The sequence below is a fragment of the Macaca thibetana genome, chromosome 12 (assembly GCF_024542745.1).
Source record: "Macaca thibetana thibetana isolate TM-01 chromosome 12, ASM2454274v1, whole genome shotgun sequence".
Classification (NCBI taxonomy): Eukaryota; Metazoa; Chordata; class Mammalia; order Primates; family Cercopithecidae; genus Macaca; species Macaca thibetana.
Genome location: NC_065589.1, coordinates 108,021,667 through 108,045,374, shown reverse-complemented (window position 1 = coordinate 108,045,374; position 23,708 = coordinate 108,021,667). Strand labels below are relative to the sequence as shown.

The window sequence follows — 23,708 nt, the reverse complement described above, 5'->3', positions numbered from 1 at the left end:
CTTTAGTTGAAGGACATTTGGATTATTCCAGTTTTAGGTGATTATAAATAAAGCTACTATAAACAGTTGCATACAGATTTCTGAGTGAACATATGTTTTCATTTATCTTTACTAAATACCGAGCAGTAGGATCAGTAGGATTTCTGATTTGTATGGTCAGTGTATGCCAAAATGTTTCCAAAGTGGTTGAACATTTTGCATTCCCAGCAGCAATGTAAGCAATGTAATTCCCAGCAGAAAGTTCCAGTTGTTCAGTAACCTTGCCATCATTCTAATGCATGTGTACTGGTACCTCACTGTGATTTTAACTTGCATTTCTCTGACGACTAAGGTCTTGGGCATCTTTTCATGTGCTTATTTGACTTTTGTGTATCGCCTTAGGTCAAGTGTCTTTCTAAATCTTTTAACCCTTTTAAAAATTAATTATTTTGTTTTCTTATTACTGAGTTTGGGAATTTTTTTTTGAGACAGAGTCTCACTCTGTCACCCAAACTGGCGGGCAGTGGCACGATCTCAGTTCACTGCAACCTCTGCCTGCCAGGTTCAACCGATTCTCCTGCCTCAGCCTCCTGAGTGGCTAGGACTACAGGCATGTGCCACCATGCCTGGCTAATATTTGTAGTTTTTTTCAGTAGACATGGGGTTTTGCCATGTTGGCCAGGCTGGTCTCGAACTCCTGACCTCAGGTGATCCGCCCACCTTGCCTCCCAAAGTGCTGGGATTACAGGCGTGAGCCACCCTGCCCAGCTGAGAATTTTTAATATATTATTTTAAAAATTCCTTTTGTGTACTTATAAATTTATATATTCCTTTATCAAATATGTAGTTTACAAATTTCTCTCTAAGTTTATGGCTTGTCTATTCACCTCTTAACAGAGTTGGGGAGAGACATTTTAAGTTCTGATGAGGTGAAATTCATCACTTTTGTCTTTTATGGTTCATGAAGTTTGTACCCGTCTAAAAAAATCCTTGCCTAACCCAAAGTCCCAAATATACAATCCATTTATCATTAAATTTTGCATATTGTGTAAGATATAGTTTGGGTTTCTTCTTGTTTTCACATATGGATGTCCAATTGTTCCAAGAGCATGTGTTGAAAAGACTAGCTTTTCTCCAGTGAACTGTCTTGCATATTGTCAAAAATCAACTGATCACATATATGGGTCTATTTCTAGATTCTATACATTGATCACATATATGGGTCTATTTCTAGATTCTATATGTTCCAGTAATTTACATGTGTCTCCTGATTGATGACTGTAAGGAAAAACAGTGTGACTCTTATTCTTTTCTTCTTTTTTGAAGTTCCTTTGCCTATCCTTTGCCTTTGCATATCAATTTTCGATTTAAAATGTCAATTTCTACAAAAATCTTACTCGAGTTTGATTGTTATTGCACAGAATCTACAGAACAATTTGAGGGAAACTGCCATTTAAAAAATATTGAGGTCAGGCACGGTGGCTCATGCCTGTAATCCCAACACTTTGGGAGGTCAAGGTGGGAGAACTGCTGGAGGCCAGGAGCTCGAGACCAGCCTGGGCAACAACATAGGCCCAATCTCTGTAAAAAATGAAAAACAATTAGCCAAGCATGGTGTCGTGCTCCTGTAGTCCTCACTACTTGGGAGGTTGAGACAGGAGGATTGCTTGAGCCCAGGAAGTTGAGGCTACAGTAAGCTATGATTGTGCTACTGCACTTCAGCTTGGGTGACTGAGCAAGATCCTGTCTCTTTTTTTTTTTCAGACGGAGTCTTGTTCTGTCACCCAGGTTGCAGAAGATCCTGTCTCTTAAAAAAATTTTTTTTTTGGCCAGGCGCAGTAACTCACACCTGTAATCCCAGCACTTTGGGAGGTTAAGGCAGGTGGATCACCTGAGGTCAGGAGTGCAAGACCAGCCTGGCTAACATGGCAAAACCCTATCTCTACTAAAAATACAAAAATTAGCTGTGAGGGTGGCAGGCACTTGTAATCCCAGCTACTTGGGAGGCTGAGACATAAGAATTGCTTGAACCTGGGAGGCAGAGGTTGCAGTGAGCCAAGATTGTGCCACTGCACTCCAGCCTGGGCAACAAGAGCAAAACTCTGTCTCAAAAAAAAAAAAAAAGAAAAAAAAAAAGTTTCTTTTGTTTTAGTCTCCTTGTCCACGAACATGGTATACCACTCCATTCATTTCAGGTCTTCTTTTATTTTTTGTTAGTGTTTTGCAGGTCTTGTAAGTTTAACTTTATAAAAAATTATAAACAAATTATCAAACTGTTTTCCAAAATAGTTGTAATATTTTGCTTTCCCACCACATGAGTTTCACAATGAAACAGTTTGACACATGACAGAAATGGGGGAAAATTTAGGACACTCTGTTCTTATATCAAATAATAGTGCCCTGCAAACGTAACAGAATGTTTAGTTCTGGTTGTATCATCCAAGAAGAGTATTATACACTAGATAAGATTTAGAAAGGGGAGCCAATCTAATTGTTAACACACCAGAGGGAAATAATGGAGTGTGGAAGTTATAGGAGGACACACTGAAAAACTGAAATTACTCAGAGTGAAATGATGATGACAAATTACAAACAGAATTGACAAAGAACAGCCCAGATAAACAGAACACAAACTTGCTCACTAAATACTGAACTATCAAAGTGCTCTGAAAGTGGAATAAAGGTATCATCATGAAAAGAGTAGAATGTAAATTACAAAGTAATTGGAGATGGTCCCATTTGTCAAAGGAGGGACAATTTGATGATCAATAAAGATTATAAATAAAATTGATTTAAAAAAATGAGTTAAAAATAAAAACCCACAAATACTCAGTAAACTAGAATTAGAAAGGGTCTTTCCTCACCTTGATTTTTTCTTTTCTTTTCTTTTCTTTTTTTTTTTTTTTGAGATGGAGTCTTGCTTTGTCACCCAGACTGGAGTGCAGTGGTGTGTTCTCAGTTCACTGCAACCTCTGCCTCCGGGGTCCAAGCAATTCTCCTGTCTCAGCCTCCTGAGCAGCTGAGATTACAGGCATGCACCACCACACCCAGCTAATTTTTATATTTTAAGTAGAGACATGGGTTTCGCCATGTTGGCCAGGCTGGTCTTGAACTCCTGATCTCAGGTGATCCGCCCACCTCGGCCTCCCAAAGTGCTGGGATTATAGGCGTGAGCCACTGCGTCCGGCCCTCAACCTGATTTTTAAAATGTAAGACTTACACACTGAAAGCTACACAACACTGTAGGATTTCTTTTTAAATTAAATAAATGGAAAGAAATTAATTACTGTTCATGAATTTGAAAACTTACTATTATAAAGAAGCCAAACTCCCCAAGTTAATCTACAGATTCAAAGCAATTTCTATCAAAATTCCAGCTGACTTCTTTGCTGAAATTGACAATTTCTGATACAGAAATTTATATAAAAATGCAAGTGAAAGAACAGCCAAAACAACCTTGAAAAAGAACAAAGTTGAAGGACTTAAACTTGCCAACTTTGAAAATAAAGAGCACTGGACGCCATTGTAAGTTGCTGACGGAACAACTTATTACATTGAAAATTAATAAATGAGAAGGAAAAAATTTATCCTGCCTTTTTTTTTTTTTTTTTTTTTTTTTGAGACGGAGGCTTGCTCTGTCGCCCAGGCTGGAATGCAGTGGAGCGATCTGGGCTCACTGCAAGCTCCACCTCCCGGGTTCACGCCATTCTCCTGCCTCAGCCTCCCTAGAAGCTGGGACTACAGGCGCCCACCACCACGCCCGGCTAATTTTTTTGTATTTTTAGTAGAGACGGGGTTTCACCGTGTTCGCCAGGACGGTCTTGATCTCCTGACCTCCTGATCCGCCCACCTCGGCCTCCCAGTGCTGGGATTACAGGCATGAGCCACCGCGCCCGGCCCTATCCTGCCTTTCTTAAACAAACTGAACCAGCGAATGTCCAAATAATAAATGATGAGGAGGTTTTCTTTTACAGAGGCATGCCAACTATTTGTTTTTTTTCTTTTTGAGATGGAGTCCTCAGGCTGGAGTGCAGTGACGTGATCTCCGCTCACTGCAAGCTCCGCCTCCCGGGTTCACGCCATTCTCCTGCCTCAGCCTCCCGAGTAGCTGGGACTATAGGCACCCGCCACCATGCCCAGCTAATTTTGTTTTTGTATTTTTAGTAAAGACGGGGTTTCACCATGTTAGCCAGGATGGTCTCAATCTCCTGACCTCGTGATTCACCCACCTCGGCCTCTAAAAGTGCTGGGATTACAGGCAAGAGCCACAGCACCCGGCCATGAGGCATGCCAACTATCAAATGAAGAAAGTGTGTTAGAATATCACCATTCTGCAATGTCCAATGACTTAATAAATAATGTACTGAACATTGACAGTTGCTAACATAAAAAGAGAGGCTTTAGATATCTCCTAACAGAAGAAAACATCACTACAAAGGAGAATTGTCTCCAAATATTAGAAGTTTCTAGATCTAAATATGAATATGGCAATACAGAGGAAAAAGCAACATGTTAAACAACACCATGAGGATGCAGGCAGCAGAATCTAGATTACAAAAACAATTTAGATTCTTCCACAATGGAAAAATAAATAAATAAGGAAATAAAAGAGAAACCCAAGACTTCAGTAACATCTATCATTTGCTATATGTGAGCCTTATTTGGGTACTGATCTATACAAACTACAGGGAAAAAACTAAAAAGAACCCCACAAAATAGTAAAATTATATATTCACAAAACAACTGAAAATTTCAACCTTTACTGCATTTTTTGTAACATAAAAAGTGCATTTTATTTATTTTTTTTATTTTTTTTTTTTTATTTTTTGAGACGGAGTCTCGCTGTGTCGCCCAGGCTGGAGTGCAGTGGCCGGATCTCAGCTCACTGCAAGCTCTGCCTCCCGGGTTTTTACGCCATTCTCCTGCCTCAGCCTCCCGAGTAGCTGGGACTACAGGCGCCCGCCACCTTGCCCGGCTAGTTTTTTGTATTTTTTAGTAGAGACGGGGTTTCACCGTGTTAGCCAGGATGGTCTCGAACTCCTGACCCCGTGATCCGCCCGTCTCGGCCTCCCAAAGTGCTGGGATTACAGGCTTGAGCCACCGCGCCCGGCCTTATTTATTTATTTTGAGACGGAGTCTTGCTCTGTCACCCAGGCTGGAGTGTAGTGGCCGGATCTCAGCTCACTGCAAGCTCCGCCTCCCGGGTTCACGCCATTCTCCTGCCTCAGCCTGCCAAGTAGCTGGGACTACAGGCGCCCACCACCTCGCCGAGCTAGTTTTTTTGCATTTTAGTAGAGACGGGGTTTCACCGTGTTAGCCAGGATGGTCTCGATCTCCTGACCTTGTGATCCGCCCGTCTCGGCCTCCCAAAGTGCTGGGATTACAGGCTTGAGCCACCGCGCCCGGCCCAAAAAAAGTGCATTTTAGTTATGTAAAATTAAATATGTTTTATGTGTGTGTGCATGCTTGTGCTTTTCCATAGGTTACTGGGGTACAGGTGGTATTTGGTTACATGAGTAAGTTCTTCAGTGGTGATTTGTGAGATTTTGGTGCATCCAACACCCAAGCATTTGCTGCATTTTTAATGCAATCAAGGGATTTAACGCAATTAATTTTAATTTTTAAGGTATAATAATGGTATTATAATTACTTTTTAAATGGGGATTAATATTTATAGTTTTTTTTTTTTTTTTTTTTAATTTTACTTTAAGTTCTAGGATACATGTGCAGAATGTGCAGGTTTGTTACACAGGTAAACGTGTGCCATGGTGGTTTGCTGCACCTATTAACCCATGACTTACATATTAAGCCGTGCATAATTATTTTTAAGAACAGTCCTGGCCGGGCGTGGTGGCTCATGCTTGTAATCCCAGCACTTTGGGAGGCTGAGGCGGGCAGATCATGAGGTCAGGAGATTGAGACTATCCTGGCCAACACGGTCAAACTCCGTCTCTACTAAAATACAAAAAATTAGCCAGGCGTGGTGGTGCACACCTGTAGTCCCAGCTACTCGGGAGGCTGAGGCAGGGGAATCGCTTGAACCCAGGAGGCAGCAGTGGCAGTGAGCAGAGACTGTGCCACTGCACTCCGACGTGGCGACAGAGCAAGACTCCGTCTCAAAAAAGAGAACAGTCCTTCCTTACTCTTTAGAGATATATAGTGAAACATTTTATAGAAAAAATACAATCTCTAGGATTTCCTTCAAAATAATATGGGGTAGAGGAGGTACATGGGAGCACAGCAAAAACAAAACTGGTCGTGAGATAATAATTGTTGAAGCTGGGTGATGAGTACATGGGGGGTTCATTATACTACAGGATGTACTTTTCTATATGTTAATTTTTTCCATAATAAAATATTTAAAACATCAGGGAGTAAACTAAGAAATAAAAGTCATGAAATCCAGGAATGTGAGGATCCAACAGAGCAGAATGGCCCAAGGAAATTCAGGGTGACAGCTTTGTGCCATGCCTAAAGAAAAACTGGTTTAGACTGGAGCATAACAGAAGGCTGTGGGAGGAAAATCTCCAGGAAAAAGAAAAAAGATTATTTTATGTGCTTATAAGACATGTTGGAAGTTGACAGATTGGTTGGAGTCTTTCAGTGAAAAAGCAGCAGTAGCTGTATAGAAAACCAAACAGATGGGAAAAAAGTAAATTACAAGGTAAACAAAAAGTTGACCAAGAAAGGAACAGTCAACTGCTTGATTTAGTAGAGAACAATATTAATTTATTTAGTCCATTAATTTAATATACTTAGTCAATAATACAAACACGGCCACTGAATTACCAAATAATTCAAATACTGGAAGGAGAATGGGAGAAAAGGGGTGTTAAAGGGTGTTTACACTCTTGTTCTTTCACTTTTTAGTTACGTGACTTGACAAGTTACTTAACCTTTCCAAACACAGCTTCCTCATTTATAAAATGGACCTACTATCATCTATCTTGTAGAACTGTTGAAGGAATTAAAGATAATACATCTAGAGTGACGGAGACTGTCCAGGGGTGGTCACCATGTTCCTCTCCGTCGTCTTCTTTGCCAAGAGCAAGTCAAAAAACATTTTGGTGAGAATGGTGAGCCAAGCTGGGACAGGTTTCTGCTTCAACACCAAGAGAAACCGACTGAAGGAAAAACTGACTCTTTTGCATTATGATCCAGTTGTGAAACAAAGAGCCCTCTTCGTGGAAGATAAAAAAATACGCTCCCTTTAACTGGTGGATTGAAAGTGACTTTGATTTATAAAGAGAAGACTGAGGGCGGGGATACTGATTCAGAAATCCTGTAGTGTGTAATAAAAGAAGAGGAAATGGCATGGAATCACTGCCTCCTGTGATTTGAAGGCCATTGTGAAGGAAAACAATGCAGTGAAAGAAAGTTCTTCATATTAGGACAGATATCATTGCATCACATTTATTTATCTTTCTGGGTATTTTTATAGCCCTTAATAAAAAATATTAAAATAGCCTAAATAAATAAATAAATAAATAAATAAATAAAGATAATACATCTAAAGCACATGGTATAGTATCTTATATATAAAATATAATCATATAGTCAATAATAATTATGTATTTTAGTTACTGGTATCAAAAAATGTCCTAAAACAGTATTAAGTGAAAAAGGCATTTTACAGAAAAGTGTGTACAATATGATCCTATTTATATAAAATTGCTTATCTATCAATTCATCCTTCTTTATGTACTTAAGTAGAGAAGCTATCTAGAGGGAAAGTTATGAAAGCACAACAGTTGACTTTTACTTTTTTTTTTTTTTTTAACTAAAACTGATCTTTCTTTATTATACTTTAAGTTCTAGGGTACATGTGCACAACGTGCAGGTTTGTTACATAGGTATACATGTGCCACGTTGGTTTGCTGCACCCATCAACTCATCATTTACATTAGGTATTTCTCCTAATGCTATCTGCACCCCCCAGGCCCCCATCCCTCGACAGGCCCCCATGTGTGATGTTCCCTGCCCTGTGTCCAAGCATTCTCACTGTTCAATTCCCACCTATGAGTGAGAACATGCAGTGTTTGGTTTTCTGTCCTTGTGATAGTTTGCTGAGAATGATGGTTTCCAGTTTCATCCATGTCCCTGCAAAGGACATGAACTCATCCTTTTTTATGGCTGCATTCCACGGTATATATGTGTCACATTTTCTTAACCCAGTCTATCATTGATGGACATTTGGGTTGGTTCCAAGTCTTTGCTATTGTGAATAGTGCCACAATAAACAATAAACATACATGGGCATGTGTCTTTATAGCAGCATGGTTTATAATCCTTTGGGTATATACCCAGTAATGGGATGGCTGGGTCAAATGGTATTTCTAGTTCTAGATCCTACACTGTCTTCCACAATGGTTGAACTAGTTTATACTCCCAGCAACAGTGTAAAAGTGTTCCTATTTCTCCACATCCTATCCAGCATGTGTTGTTTCCTGACTTTTAATGATCACCATTCTAACTGGTGTGAGATAGTATCTCACAGTGGTTTTGATTTGCATTTCTCTGATGAGCAGTGATGATGAGCATTTTTTCATGTGTCTGTTGGCTGAATAAATGTCCTCTTTTGAGAAGTGTCTGTTCATATCCTTTGCCCATTTTTGGATGAGGTTGATTTTTTCTTATAAATTTGTTTAAGTTCTTTGCAGATTCTGAATATTAGCCCTTTTTCAGATGGGTAGATTGCAAAAATTTTCTCCCACTTTGTAGGGTGCCTATTTACTTTGATGATAGTTTCTTTTGCTGTGCAGAAGCCCTTTAGTTTAATTAGATCCCACTTGTCTATTTTGGCTTTTGTTGCCATTGCTTTGGGTGTTTTAGTCATGAGGCCCTTGCACATGCCTATGTCCTGAATGGTATTGCCTAGGTTTTCTTCTAGGGTTTTTATGGTTTTAGGTCTAACATTTAAGTCTTTAATCCATCTTGAATCATTTTTTGTATAAGGTGTAAGGAAGGGATCCAGTTTCAGCTTTCTACATATGGCTAGCGAGTTTTCTCAGCACCACTTATTAAACAGTTAATCCTTTCCCCATTTCTTGTTTTTCTCAGGTTTGTCAAAGATCAGATGGTTGTAGATGTGTGGTGGTCTTTCTGAGGCCTCTGTTCTGTTCCATTGGTCTATATCTCTGTTTTGGTACCAGTACCATGCTGTTTTGGTTATTGTAGCCCTGTAGTATAGCTTGAAGTCAGGTAGCATGATGCCTCCAGCTTTGTTCTTTTGGCTTAGGATTGTCTTGGCAATGCAGGCTCTTTTTTGGTTCCATATGAACTTTAAAGTAGTTTTTTTTCCAATTCTGTGAAGAAAGTCATTGGTAGCTTGATGGGATGGCACTGAATCACCTTGGGCAGTATGGCCATTTTTACGATATTGATTCTTCCTATCCATGACCATAGAATGTTCTTCCATTTGTTTGTGTCCTCTTTTATTTCATTGAGCAATGGTTTGTAGTTCTCCTTGAAGAGGTCCTTCACATCCCTTGTAAGTTGGATTCCTAGGTATTTTATTCCCTTTGTAACAATGATGAATGGTAGTTCACTCATGATTTGGCTCTCTGTTAATGGTTTATAGGAATGCTTGTCATTTTTGCACACTGATTTTGTATCCTGAGACTTTGCTGAAGTTGCTTATCAGCTGAAGGAATTTTGGGCTGAGATGATGGGGTTTTCTAAATATATAATCATGTCATCTGCAAACAGTGACAATTTGACTTCCTCTTTTCCTAATTGAATACCCTTTATTTCTTTCTCTTGCCTGATTGCCCTGGCCAGAACTTCCAACACTATGTTGAATAGGAGTGGTCAGAGAGTGCATCCTTGTCTTGTGCTGGTTTTCAAAGGGAATGCTTCCAGGTTTAGGCCATTCAGTATGATATTGGCTGTGGTTTATCATAAATAGCTCTTATTATTTTGAGATGCGTTCCATAAATACCTAGTTTACTCAGAGTTTTTGGCATGAAGGGCTGTTGAATTTTGTTGAAGGCCTTTTTTGCATCTATTGAGATAGTCATGTGGCTTTTGTTGTTGGTTCCGTTTATGTGATGGATTATGTTTACTCACTTGCGTATGTTGAACCAGCCTTGCATCCCAGGGATGAAGGTGACTTGATCATGGTGGATAAGCTCTTTCCTCTGCTGCTGGATTTGGTTTGCCCCTATTTTACTGAGGATTTTCGCATCGATGTTCATCAGGGATATTAGTCTAAAATTCTCTTTTTCTGTCGTGTCTCTGCCAGGCTTTGGTATCAGGATGAGGCAGGCCTCATAAAATGAGTTAGGGAGGATTCCCTCTTTTTCTGTTGTTTGGAATAGTTTCAGAAGGAGTGGCACCAGCTCCTCTTTGTACCACTGGTAGAATTTGGCTGTGAATCTGTCTGGTCCTGGACTTTTTTGGGTTGGTAGGCTATTATTGCCTCAATTTCAGAGCCTGTTATTGGTCTATTCAGAGATTCAACTTCTTCATGGTTTAATCTTGGGAGGGTGTATGCGTCCAGGAATTTATCCATTTCTTCTAGATTTTCTAGTTTATTTGCGTAGAGGTGTTTATAGTATTCTCTGATGGAAGTTTGTATTTCTGTGGGATCAGTGGTGATATCCCTTTTATCATTTTTTATTGCATCTATTTGATTCTTCTCTCTTTTCCTCTTTATTAGTCTTGCTAGCAGTCTATCAATTTTGTTGATCTTTTCAAAAAACCAGCTCCTGGATTCACTGATTTTTTTTGAATCACTGATTTTGTTTTTTTTGTGTCTCTATCTCCTTCATTTCTGCTCTGATCTTAGTTATTTCTTGCCTTCCGCTAGCTTTTGAATTTGTTTGCTCTTGCTTCTCTAGTTCTTTTAACTGTGATGTTAGGGTATCGATTTTAGATCTTTCCTGCTTTCTCTTATGGGCATTTAGTGCTATGAATTTCCCTCTACATACTGCTTTAAATGTGTCCCAGAGATTCTGATATGTTGTGTCTTTGTTCTCATTGGTTTCAAAGAACATCTTTATTTCTGCCTTCATTTCGTTATTTACCCAGTAGTCATTCAGGAGCAGATTATCCAGTTTCCATGTAGTTGGGCAGTTTTAAGTGAGTTTCTTAATCCTGAGTTCTAATTTGATCACACTGTGGTCTGAGAGTTTGTTGTAATTTCTGTTCTTTTACATTTGCTGAGGAGTGTTTTACTTCCAATCATGTAGTCAATTTTAGAGTAAATGCGATGTGGTGCTAAGAAGAATGTATATTCTGTGGATTTGGGGTGGAGAATTCTGTAGATGTCTATTAGGTCTGCTTGGTGCAGAGCTGTGCTCAAGTCCTGGATATCCTTGTTAACCTTCTGTCTCGTTGATCTGTCTAATATTGACAGTGGGGTGTTAAAGTCTCCCATTACTATTGTGTGGGAGTCTAGGTCTCTTTGTAGGTCTCTAAGGACTTGCTTTATGAATCTGGGTGCTCCTGTATGGGGTGCATATATATTCAGGACAGTTAGCTCTTCTTGTTGAATGGATCCCTTTACCATTATAGTAATGGCCTTCTTTGTCTCTTTTGATCTTTGTTGGTTTAAAGTCTGTTTTATCAGGGACTAGGAGACTTTTACTTTTCTAAAAAAATGTTTTTTCTATGTGTGGTTTGTTAAAATAAGTATGGATAACTTTCCCAAATGCAATAAACCATCTTTAAATTAATAAAAGTAAAGAAAATCAAACAACTTATAAAGACAATGTTAACGTATGGGACAAGGCATTGCTAAGAGAAAATTAGCAGATGATAGCATTCATTACATGTAAGATAGATAAAACTATGTAATAATTATTAGATATATAGACAAGAGTAGAAAAAAAAAATGAAAACAGTTTACTTGTTAGTATAGCAGAATTATGGTATTTTTCCTTTCCATTTTTATTGTTATAGTGCTACATATGTAAGTATATATATTTTAAAAGTTCTTACTCATATTAAGCCAAAATCTACATCAGGATTAAGTTCCACTGCTTGATACTAGTTTTGCTCTCTGAGGTCACAAAGACAGAAGTCTAATTCTTTTAAAACATGACAGATCTTTAAATATTTAAAAACCTATTCCCCTTAGGGCTTCTTGTTTTCAAATTCCTATAGGCTTCATAAGATCAAGTACTATGTCTTATTCATCTTTGTATTGCTGGCAGCTCTGAAATAATATCTTAAATATAGTAGGCAATCAATAACATTAGACATTTGTAGAACTGAATATGAGATTCCTCTCATTATTCTGGTCACCCTTTCCCAGATATGTTTTCATTTGTTAAAATGCTTAAAATATGGCTCCTAGTTCCCTCTTAGTTCCTCACACTTATTGTCTTCAATGACCTTCTAAAATCTTTTTTTTTTTTGAGACGGAGTCTCACTCTGTCGCCCAGGCTGGAGTGCAGTGGTGCAGTCTCGGCTCACTGCAAGCTCCGCTTCCCGGGTTTACACCGCTCTCCTGATTCAGCCTCCAGAGTAGCTGGCACTACACGCGACCGCCACCATGCCCGGCTAATTTTTTCATATTTTTAGTAGAGATGGGGTTTCACTGTGTGAGCCAGGATGGTCTCAATCTCCCGACCTTGTGATCTGCCCGTTGCGGCCTCCCAAAGTGCTGGGATTACAGGCGTGAGCCACCGCGCCCTGCCGGACCTTCTAAAATCTACTCCAACTATCCCTATGGTTATAACCAGGTCCTAAGAAACCATTCTACCTGGTAAATTCAGACATTCCACTCTCTACTTACCCCATTCTTCGAAGTTGCTTGTTCATTTATACTCACTATGGTCTTTACTATCGCATCAATACCTTTCAGTCAACTGACTCCTCTCATTTCCAAATCCATTATATTTTTTTGTCTTCACATCTTTCCTCAGCCCTTTTGATTTCAGAGTTCATACATTACCTTTGTTCTTATTAATACAAATTAAGTTCCCTTGTCTCACAGTCCATGCATCATAAGCTGTTGAAAAAATCCAATCTTGAATGGATCCAACTTCAGGATCAAAAAGGCCTGAAGCCTTTTCCAGGCCTGTATCCAGGCTGCTGGGTGTGGCTGGAGAAATTGTACCTTAGAGAACTGGTTCCATTACAAATCTGGAGTTGCTGATCTCAAATGGTTACTAGAGCTGTTAACAATCCTACCACACTAATCTCATTCTCATTTGGCAAAATTTCAAACCACATCAACTTTCATGAAACCTTTAACCCTCTATTTTTCCATTTCACTGAACATATGATTGTCCTTCCCATTCCACAGAGAAAATATAAACCGTACAATGCAAACTCACAACTTCCTGCCATCCCCAAAGTACAGTATATTTCCAATGATATAATGACATGCAACCATAAAAAGGAGGAAGTTATTTATGTATACGAAAAAAAGACAAAAGGGGAAAGTACGAAACAATGTTTATGCTTACATTACAATCTTTTTAAAACATATGAATTTGCTTGAATATGCACACAGTTTCTGAGAAAAGATTAAAATCCACATACAGTTGCCTATAGGGAGAAGAATTTAGGTAAGAGGGGTTTTTCAATGTGTATACTCTTTTATAGGTTTAGAATTTTGAACCATGTGAAATATCTTAGATAATAAATCAAATTTGTAAATCTAATGATGTATGTTTCATGCTTTAAGTTTCACATTATAGGGCCTGGGGAAGGGGAAATGGGGACAATTATTTAATGGGTACAGAGTTTCAATTTGGAATGATGAAAAAGTTCTGATGAAGAAGAGTGGTAATGGTTGCACAACAACTGAATGTAGTGAAACACATTAGAATGTACTGAAGGTCACTGAATTGTACATTTAAAAATGTTTAAATGGTAAATATTGTTGTACATATTTTACTGCAGTTAAAAAACCTAAAACATATACATATAGGCAACTATATCTACTGAACTGTACATTTAAAAATACTAAATGATAAATTTTGTTATGCATATTTTACTGCAATTTAAGAACCTATAATACTGACAATTAAAAACCAAAATACCCTGCAATGCCTTCTTATTGCCATTATGAAGAACAAGACTCTGTATATTATCCCTACCTAATTCCATCACTGTCTTGAAACTCTCTTCTTTTAGTTCTAGAATATTCAACTAGATTAGTATTTGACTTGAAAACTCAAGTGAAGGCTGGACTATGTGTGTCTTGTTCCCTAATGCATATCTGATGGCTACCACATGGCTTAGCATATAAGAGGCATCCTAAAATACTTTCAGAATGAATGGATAAATTCAAAATTAAACTGTACTCTAGATGCAGTCTAATCAATGAATGAAGTAGAACCATCCCTTACTCCAATTTAGCCTAAGGTTATTCAAAACTACAAATCTTTTAGAACTGAACTATTGATAAATAGGTGAGGGTTTCTCAAATCCCTTCCACACAAAGCTGACTTTCTAAATCTCAATGCAGAATACATATTCTATTAATATTTATCTAATTGTTTTTCAAACATATCTCTGCCATCCACTATATTAACCATTTCTCTCAGATTTGAACCATTTGCAAATGGAATAGACACAACCTCTATTTAGTCATGGGTGAGAACATTAAATGCAACAATGCTGAGGACAAAGGAGGGACAGCACAATTCCATAAGAGACATTTTTTAAAAAATTTAATTTGGCCGGGCACGGTGGCTCAAGCCTGTAATCCCAGCACTTTGGGAGGCCGAGACGGGCGGATCACAAGGTCAGGAGATCGAGACCATCCTGGCTAACACGGCGAAACCCCGTCTCTACTAAAAACACAAAAAATTAGCCGGGCGAGGTGGCGGCGCCTGTGGTCCCAGCTACTCGGGAGGCTGAGGCAGGAGAATGGCGGGAACCCAGGAGGCGGAGCTTGCAGTGAGCTGAGATCTGGCCACTGCACTCCAGCCTGGGCGACAGAGCCAGACTCCGTCTCAAAAAAAAAAAAAAAAAAAAAAAAAAAATTTAATTTAACTTAGGCCAGGCGCGGTGGCTCACACCTATAATCCTAACACTTCGGGAGGCCGAGGCAGGTGGATCACGAGGTCAGGAGATCGAGACCATCGTGGCTAACATGTAAAACCCCATCTCTACTAAAAATACAAAAATTTAGCCAGGCATGGTGGCACACGCCTGTAGTCCCAGCTACTCAGGAGGCTGAGGCAGGAGAATCACTTGAACCTGGGAGATGGAGGTTGTAGTGTGCTGAGATCGCACCACTGCACTCCAGCCTGGGCGACAGAGCAAGATTCCATCTCAACAATAAATAAATAAATAAATAAATAAATAAATAAATAAATAAATAAAATTTAATTTAATTTAATTTAAAGTTCCAGGATACATGTGCAGGATGTACAGGTTTGTTACACAGGTAAATGAGTGCCATGTGGTTTGCTGTACCTATCAACCCATCACCTAGGTATCAAGCCCTGCATGCATTAGCTATTTATCCTGATGCTCTCCCTCGAGACATTTCTTGAAGCTGACAATGACCCATTAATTAACAATCTTTAGGTATGGCTATAAATACTTTTAATTTGTATTATCATGCAGCATTTTTCCTCTCATAAAAATTTAGACAACGAATTCTCCTTAGAGGTGGAACTGGTACAAAATATCAATGACAGAGAAGACTAAAAAAACTGATGAATCACACACCATTGGAAGAGGCTGGGTGCTGTGGCTCATGCCTGTAAATCCCAGCATTTTGGGAAGCTGAGGTGGGCGGATGGCTTGAGGTCCGGAGTTCAAGACCAGCTTGGCCAACATGGTGAAACTCTGTCTTCACTAAAAATACAAAAAATTGCCTGGTGTGGTGGCGCATGCCTGCAGTCCCAGCTATTTGGGAGGCTGAGGCAGAAGAATTGCTTGAACCCGGGAGGCGGAGGTTGCAGCAAGCAGAGATTGCACCACTGCACTCCAGCCCAGGCAAAAGAGCAAGACTCTGTCTCAAACAAAAGAAAACAACAAAAACAAAAATATAATATTAGGGAAGACCAATATGTCTTCCCACAGCATACTTTTTGAAGACAGCTGCTGATAACAGGATGCTTGGCTGGGTTATCTATATGTCCTCTTTTTCTATGTAAAAGACTATTTATTAAAGTTGCCATTCCCTAAGTCTTCATTACTTCCAGGGGGAAAAAGAAAACATAAAAGAAAGTGAGATAGAGTAAGCCATTTAAACTTACCAAGTGCTTACAAAATGACAGAGGGGAACTGGGTGATCTCCAAAGTCTTTTAGTTTTAACAATTGATCATACAATGTGCTAATGGTTGACAACTGAATATGTTGCCTTCTCCAAATCATATTTGTATTTATAGCTTCCTCTAAATATAACCCTGTAAAGTGAATGATGTAAGGCATTTTGGATAAGAGATGTTCTGGCTGAGTAATACTTCTGCTGTCTGTCTCAAGTCAAACCAGGTAGTTGGTTACCTATACCCTGACTTCTCATCCCTGAACTACATTTGCAGTAGTACATTTCTGTTTGTCATTACTTAGGTATTTAATACACTTTATAAAAGCAAACCCCTTGCTGAAGCTTCACTTAACTTATTTTGAATACAGTCATGACATTTCAAATATAAAATATGGGTCTAGAACTGAATAACTAACCAAAATTTGCATTCTGCAAAATTATAGTGTGAAAATGACACCTTCACAGAATCAAAACATTATGGAAAAATATATAGCATTCCACAGACTAACTTAAAATGCCAGGAAGTGACTTGAGCTGAATTAGAGTCTATGGAACCATAGTGCTTTCAAGGTAAAGAAGTAAAGGAATAACATAAAACTTCTGAAATGGAACCTGAAAGAAAATGCCTTTTGAGAAGCATGATATTAATCTTGAAATGGCTTTCTCCAGAAAACAGAACATGTCCTCCACAATCATAAAGCATTTCACAGAGATGAATTTTAATCTCTTAATGAAACAGAGTAGGCATTAAGTAAGAAAGAGACAGGTGTACTGTCTCTTTCTATTGTCATATGACAAGTCCTAGTCATGAAACAGAAAAAAGAAATGCTTATTGACCACATAGGTTGTTCCAGACTCTAGAAGATAAATACAGATAAGTATGTTTGTTTTATGTCGGCAAACTTTTGGCATTTATAGTCTGCAAGAATTACGATTAAGAGCTTCCCAACAATACCCAGCACCATGAAAAAAAAAAAAAAAAAAGACCTATGATAGGAACAAAATGAATATTTAGAAATAATGTGCCAGGAACCATGGTTTTTGGCTATAAGCAACTGAAACTCTGAATCAAGACCGCTTAATAAAAAAAGGAATGTTTTACAACATGAATAAAAGGAATTCAGAGTCCAGAAAGGCTCTTGGATTGGTCAACTCTTGGATTCCTTGCACCTCTTCACTGTGCCATTAAAAAGCTTGCCTCATCTAAACCCGATACCCAACATGGTCAGAAGACAGCTACCAGCAGCAGGTAGGACAACATGCTTCTTTGTTCATATTCAGCTTAAGATACTTATCTTGTCCTCCATTCTTGAAACAAAGCCCTTCTTCAGCATGCTTGGCACATGACCAACCCTAGACCACTAACAGTTGTCTGAAGAATATTATGTGCTAACTGGCTTAGAATGACCAGAATCCACCAGCGAAAAAGGATACAAAGTCAACTTTCCCAGAGTCCTATAGATTTGTATATATACCTGAAGTAAATCAGGAATCTGTTTGGAAGGAAGACGGGGTAGGCAACTTACAGTGTTTACTACATTTGTTACTGTTGATTTCCAAGTGGAGGGAAGGGATATTAATTTGTGGCACTGTAGCAAAATCATTATAGTCATTTCCATGTATTGTTAAAAAAAAAAAAAACACTTGGTAAAGACTAAAGAGTTAGTACTTTGGTCAAACTGGCATCTAAATGGATTTATAGTTTAATCAGAACTGATGTTAGCAAATTAATTATGCCCCCAGTTACCAGAAAAACAACTAAGAACTTTGTGTCATAAAACTCTCTCAGTCCAAGTCACAAAACTATATTAACTTAAAATTCTTAATAGAAAGTAGCCAAATTATACTGGTTTGTCTATTTTTTTCTTTAAACAGAAGTAGTAAAATAAATGTAACAGTGTCAGTTATGTAAAAACTCCTCTTAGCATTTCACTTATAAGAAGAATCCCTATTTTGCTCATGATTTTTAAAGTCAATATGAAGAAACCAAACTTTAAGCTGGGAAAGATTACCCAAAGCACTTAGTTCAGCCCTTTTATTCCAGAAGCTCCAAATCTAAAGTATAAGAAATCCTTCTCCAAGATGATTGTGCTGCGTGTTTTTTAATACTATGTCAATTTTCAGAGCAATTTTAAGTTATATCTGAGTAACCCTATTAGTTTGACAACATCTGTGAATTTAGCAGATGAATAATGTTATTCATGTCAAGAAGTTACATGGATCTAGCATACAAAAAAAAACCCCCAGATCTAGTATTCAATAATTGAATACACATTGGATATTATGTGCCAGGTGCCATGTTAGCCACTGGGAATAGAATACTGGAAAAAACAAGTGTTCTGCCCTCAAAGAGCTTCTAGCTAGTAACTCACTCCAGTGAGGAACACAATGCAGGTCAAATTCCCTATCAAACTGATCACATGCCACTGCAAAGTGGTCTCTTGTTATAAATCTCCAGCCAGCTGGGTAATCACATTATGCTGAACAGTTAAACTAATAGCATGCAAAGTGGACTCCACAGTGCCCAGTGGCTTCTATAGAGAAGTCTCAGAGACTGTCAGTTGGGTCAGGGGCATCAGAGGTTACCATGTTGACAATTTCAAGGTATCTAGGGAAAATCAGTGTGTGTGTTTTACACATACACGTTTTAAAAAATACAAAAGATAACAAAATTTTCTGTAATTTCCTTTTCTTTCAACACTATATCTTAGAAATAAGTTGCATCAAGATTACACAGTATTCCATTGTATGGATGTACAATAATTTACAGTAAGTTCTCTACAACTAGTTGTTATCCAATCATGTATTATTTATTAAACATACAATTTAAATTTTGCATATGTGCATATGTGTGTATGTGTATATCTATATGTTGTGTATTTAATATGTGAACACACATGTATAAGAACATACATGAACAATTACATAAAATAGTATATATGAACAAGTATAGGATAAACTTAAATTTTAATTGCTAGGTTAAGTGTATGGGCTTTTCAATGTTTGGTAGCTATAGTGAAATTTCTATTAATAGATGGTATAGGTCAGGCAGGGTGGCTCATGACTGTAATTCCAGCACTTAAGTGTGCTGAGGTGGGAGGATCACTCGAGCTCAGAGTTCCAGACAAGCCTGGGCAATGCAGTGAGACCCCATCTCTACAAAAAATTTTTAAAAACTGCCAGGTGTGGTGGCTCACGCCTGTAATCCCAGCACTTTGGGAGGCCAAAGTGGGCAGATCACCTGAGGTCAGGAGTTTGAGACCAGCTTCACCAATGTGGTGAAACCCGTCTCTACTAAAAATACAAAAATTAGCTGGGTGTGGTGGCACATGCCTGTAATCCCAGCTACTTGGGAGGCTGAGGCAGGAGAATCGCTTGAACCCGGGAGGCAGAGGTTGCAGTGAGCCAAGATCATGCCACTGCACTCCAGCCTGGGTAACAGAGCAAGACTCTGTCTCAGAAACAACAACAACAACAACAACAACAACAACAACAAAAACACACACACAAAGAATTAGCCAGACATGGTGGATCCCTGTAGCCTCAGCTACTAGGGAGGCTGAGGTGGGAGGATCACTTGAGCCAAGTCAGCTGAGGCTGCAGTGAGCCATGACTGTGCCACTGCACTCCAACCTGAGTGACAAAGCAAGACCCTGTCTCAAAAAAACCCCCAAATAGATGGTATAGCCATTACATTCCTTTCAACAATGTAAGACAGTTCCTTTTTCTTCATATGCTCATTGATACACTGTTTTGTTAAACGTTATAATTTTTATAACTATAATAGTTAAAAATTTGTCTTACTATAGTTTCAATTTACATTTCTTTTATCAATTAGATTTATGCAGTCAAAACCTATTTGTATTTCCTTTTCTATCAATTATTTGTTTACATTTTTTGCACATTTTTCTCAGTCATTGAAATTAGCCTTCTCTTTAATTTGCAACACATAAATAATTTTTCCTTAATTAGAAATTTCTTTTTACTTTATATATATTTTCCAGAAGGGTGACACCTTTGAAATTCTTACACAATCAAATATATTCCTTTTTATGACTTCCCTACAACAAAGTTATAAAAGAAGTCCTCTGTTTTATTTAGGGTTTTATTTAATAATGTTTAAATATTTCACTCATCTGGAATTTATTTATCCTTCAGAAGGATACAAAAGAAAGTGCCAACACTGGTTACATGTGAAGGGAAATGGTTGGCTGAGAGACAAGAGTGGAAGAAACACTTACTTTTTACTTTTGTATAATGTACATGTAAATCTAGCCAATAAAAATAAACAATTTCAAAAGAAGAGGGGAAAGAATCCCTTTCCCTTTTTTTCTTTAAGACAGAGTCTTGCTCTTGTCACCCAGGCTGGAGGGCAACAGTGCAATTTTGGCTCACTACAACCTCCACCTCCTGGGTTCTAGCGATTCTCCTGCCTCAGCCTCCTGAGTAGCTGGGATTACAGGTGCCCACCACCACACCCAGTTAATTTTTGTATTTTTTTTAGAGACGGGGTTTCACCATGTTGGCCAAACTGGTCTCGAACTCCTGACCTCAGGTGATCCACCCGGCTCGGCCTCTCAAAGTGCTGGGATTACAACAGGCATGAGCCGCTGTGTTGGGCCCCCTTTTTATACTCTAGTTTTTCATAACTTTCTTGACAATTGTTGCTTATTTATTTTTTCAAATAATATTCAGAATCAATTTTCTGGATCTACAAGGAGAATATTCTTATTTGAATATATTATATCTACAAATAAATTCAGAAAAAAGTAAAATCTTGGCTGGGTGTGGTAGCTCACGCCTATAATCCCAGCACTTTGGGAGGCCGAAGTGGGCAGATCACGAGTTCAGGAGTTCAAGACCAGCCTGGCCAACATGGTGAAACCCCCGTCTCTACTAAAAATACAAAAATTAGCCAGGTGTGGTGGCGCGCGCCTGATTTTAGTGTTTCATGTGGTAGTTGTTTTGGGATTGAAAGACACCCATAAACATATACACACATACATCTGTAAAGACACACTTATACATATATACCCTAAATTTATTAAAAACTGTAATCAAGGGTAAATGTTGGCTGGGCGTGGTAGCTCACGCCTGTAATCCCAGCACTTTGGGAGGTTGTGGCAGGTGGATCACCTGAGGTCAGGAATTCGAGACCAGCCTGGCCAATATGTGAAACCCTGTCTCTACTAAACATACAAAACAAAACAAAACAAACAAACAAAAATTAGCGCACGGCTGTAGTCCCAGCTACTCGGAGGCTGAAGCAGGAGAATTGCTTGAACCTAGGAGGCGGAGGTTGCAGTGAGCCATGATCGTGCCACTGCACTCCAGCCTGGGCGACAGAGTGATACTCCGTCTCAAAAAAAAAAAAACAAACAAAAAAAAACCCCAAAAATACGGGGAGGGTAAATGCTATATTTTACCTAAGGACTTCCCAGCACGTATAGAGATGATGAGGTTTCTCTTTGTCATTATTAATATGGCGAATTATATTGATATGTTTCTTAATATTCAACTTTCCTTGAATTCCTAATGTGAAAGTCATTTGCATATAATCAATATATTAGGTTTTTAATGAGTTTCTGGATTTCATTAATCTATTAATATTGAGGATTTCTGCATTTGTAGACTCGTTTTCATTTTTGTGCTATCTTGTCTGATTTTGGTATTAAGTGTTTGACTTCATAGAAACAATTTAGAAGAATTTTATCTTTGTACTTTGGAGCTCTTTAAAAAGCATCAGAAAACCATGACCATGTGGTGTTATTTAAAGGAATTATAAAAAAAAAATGCATTGGGAAAAAACCATGAGAGACTCATATCACATACAAAGAGATTATTTTTGTAATATATAAAGATATTCAGCATATCAAGAAAAAAGCCAATACATTTAGAAGACAGGGCAAGCAGCACGCACAGACAACTGACAGAAAAAAAGTACAAGTAACACGTATGTGTGAAAAAAAATGCTCAAATGCATTTAATGACATAATGGACAAATGTGTATTAAAGCTACTATCAGTTCACATTGGCCAAGAATAAAATAATTTATATTTCACTATGTTTGAAAGGTATGGAAAAAGAAACAATCTGGCATAGGGCTGGTAGAAATATAAAAAGCTGTGTCTTCCATGGAGCATGATTTGGAAAAATCTAATAATATAAAAATGCACATGCCCTTTAAACTAGCAATTTCACTTCTATAACTTTATCTTAAGATTTTTTCCCCTATGTATATGGCATGAAATATGAAAATAGCTAACAACTATCGAGTACTCCCTACGTATGGTCACTGTTCAAGCACTTTATAAATATTAGGTAATATAAGTCTCATAATAACTCTCCAAGGCAGGCATAATACTTTGCCATTTTTTTTGAGCTGAAGAAACTGAGGTATGAGGAGATAAAGTTACTTTTCTAAAGTGAAGCATTCCACAATAGTAGATGTGAAAATAAAACACAAGTGGTCTAGCTCTAAATTTCCATGTTCTTCAGAACTATAAAATACTACCTCTCAACATGTGCAAAGATATTCACTGCTGCATTGTATGCATAGCTATATACTATAAACGTCCACTAAGAGTAGACTGCATAAATAAATTCTAAACGGTATAATAGATGCAGCATTTAAAATGAATATCAGGCTGGGCGTGGTGGCTCATGCCTGTAATCCCAGCACTTCGGGAGGCCAAGGCAGGCGAATCACCTGAGGTCAGGAGTTCGAGACCAGCCTGGCCAACATGGTGAAACCCCATCTCTAGTAAAAATAACAAAAATTAGCCGGGCATGGTGGCGCATGCCTGTAATCTCAGCTACTCAGGAGGCTGAGGCAGGAGAACTGCTTGAACATCAGAAGCAGAGGTTGCAGTGAGCCGAGATTATACCACTGCACTCCATCCAGCCTGCGCAACAGAGAGAGACTCCGTCTGAAAAAAATACTATAAAATAAAATAAAATGAATATCAAAGCTCTTTGAGTAACTGATATGGAAAGATCTACAACACATACTAGATAAAGAAAGCGAGCTGCAGAATAATACACAAATTGTGCTATATATGTTGAAATAAAATGAAGTAATATTATACACATATAATCATGTTTTGTATTATACATGCTTGCTCACCCAAAGAGTATCTTCAGAAGGATACAAAAGAAAGTGCCAACAATGGTTACACGCGAAGGGAAATGGTTGGCTGAGAGACAAGAGTGGAAGAAACACTTTTACTTTTGTATAATGTACATGTAAATGTAGCCAATAAAAATAAACAATTTCAAAAATAAAAAGTAGAAAGCAAAAAATAAAAATAAAGGAAGACTTTGCCATTATCTATTACTTTTATTTATTTTACATATAGTTCATCCACCTATACATAATAATCCACCAATTGCCGGGCGCGGTGGCTCAAGCCTGTAATCCCAGCACTTTGGGAGGCCGAGACGGGTGGATCACGAAGTCAGGAGATCAAGACCATCCTGGCTAACATGGTGAAACCCCATCTCTACTAAAAAAACACAAAAAACCAGCCGGGCAAGGTGGCGGGC

The 23,708-nt window shown here is 38.4% G+C and overlaps 2 protein-coding genes across 12 annotated transcripts in view; one reads left to right on the top strand and one right to left on the bottom strand.

The window, feature by feature from the left end:
* ZRANB3 (zinc finger RANBP2-type containing 3) overlaps positions 1–23,708 on the bottom strand; it is a 304,975-nt gene that overhangs the window by 115,469 nt on the left and 165,798 nt on the right. The window lies entirely within an intron of this gene.
* LOC126932257 (39S ribosomal protein L33, mitochondrial) lies at positions 6,943–7,444 on the top strand. Its single transcript, XM_050751012.1, has one exon. It carries the CDS (start codon positions 6,996–6,998, stop codon positions 7,191–7,193), a length of 198 nt encoding a protein of 65 aa, XP_050606969.1. The 5' UTR covers positions 6,943–6,995; the 3' UTR covers positions 7,194–7,444.

Bases quoted from the DNA above. Each gene is read 5' to 3' on its own strand.
- LOC126932257 (XM_050751012.1), top strand. From the start codon at position 6,996: ATGTTCCTCTCCGTCGTCTTCTTTGCCAAGAGCAAGTCAAAAAACATT.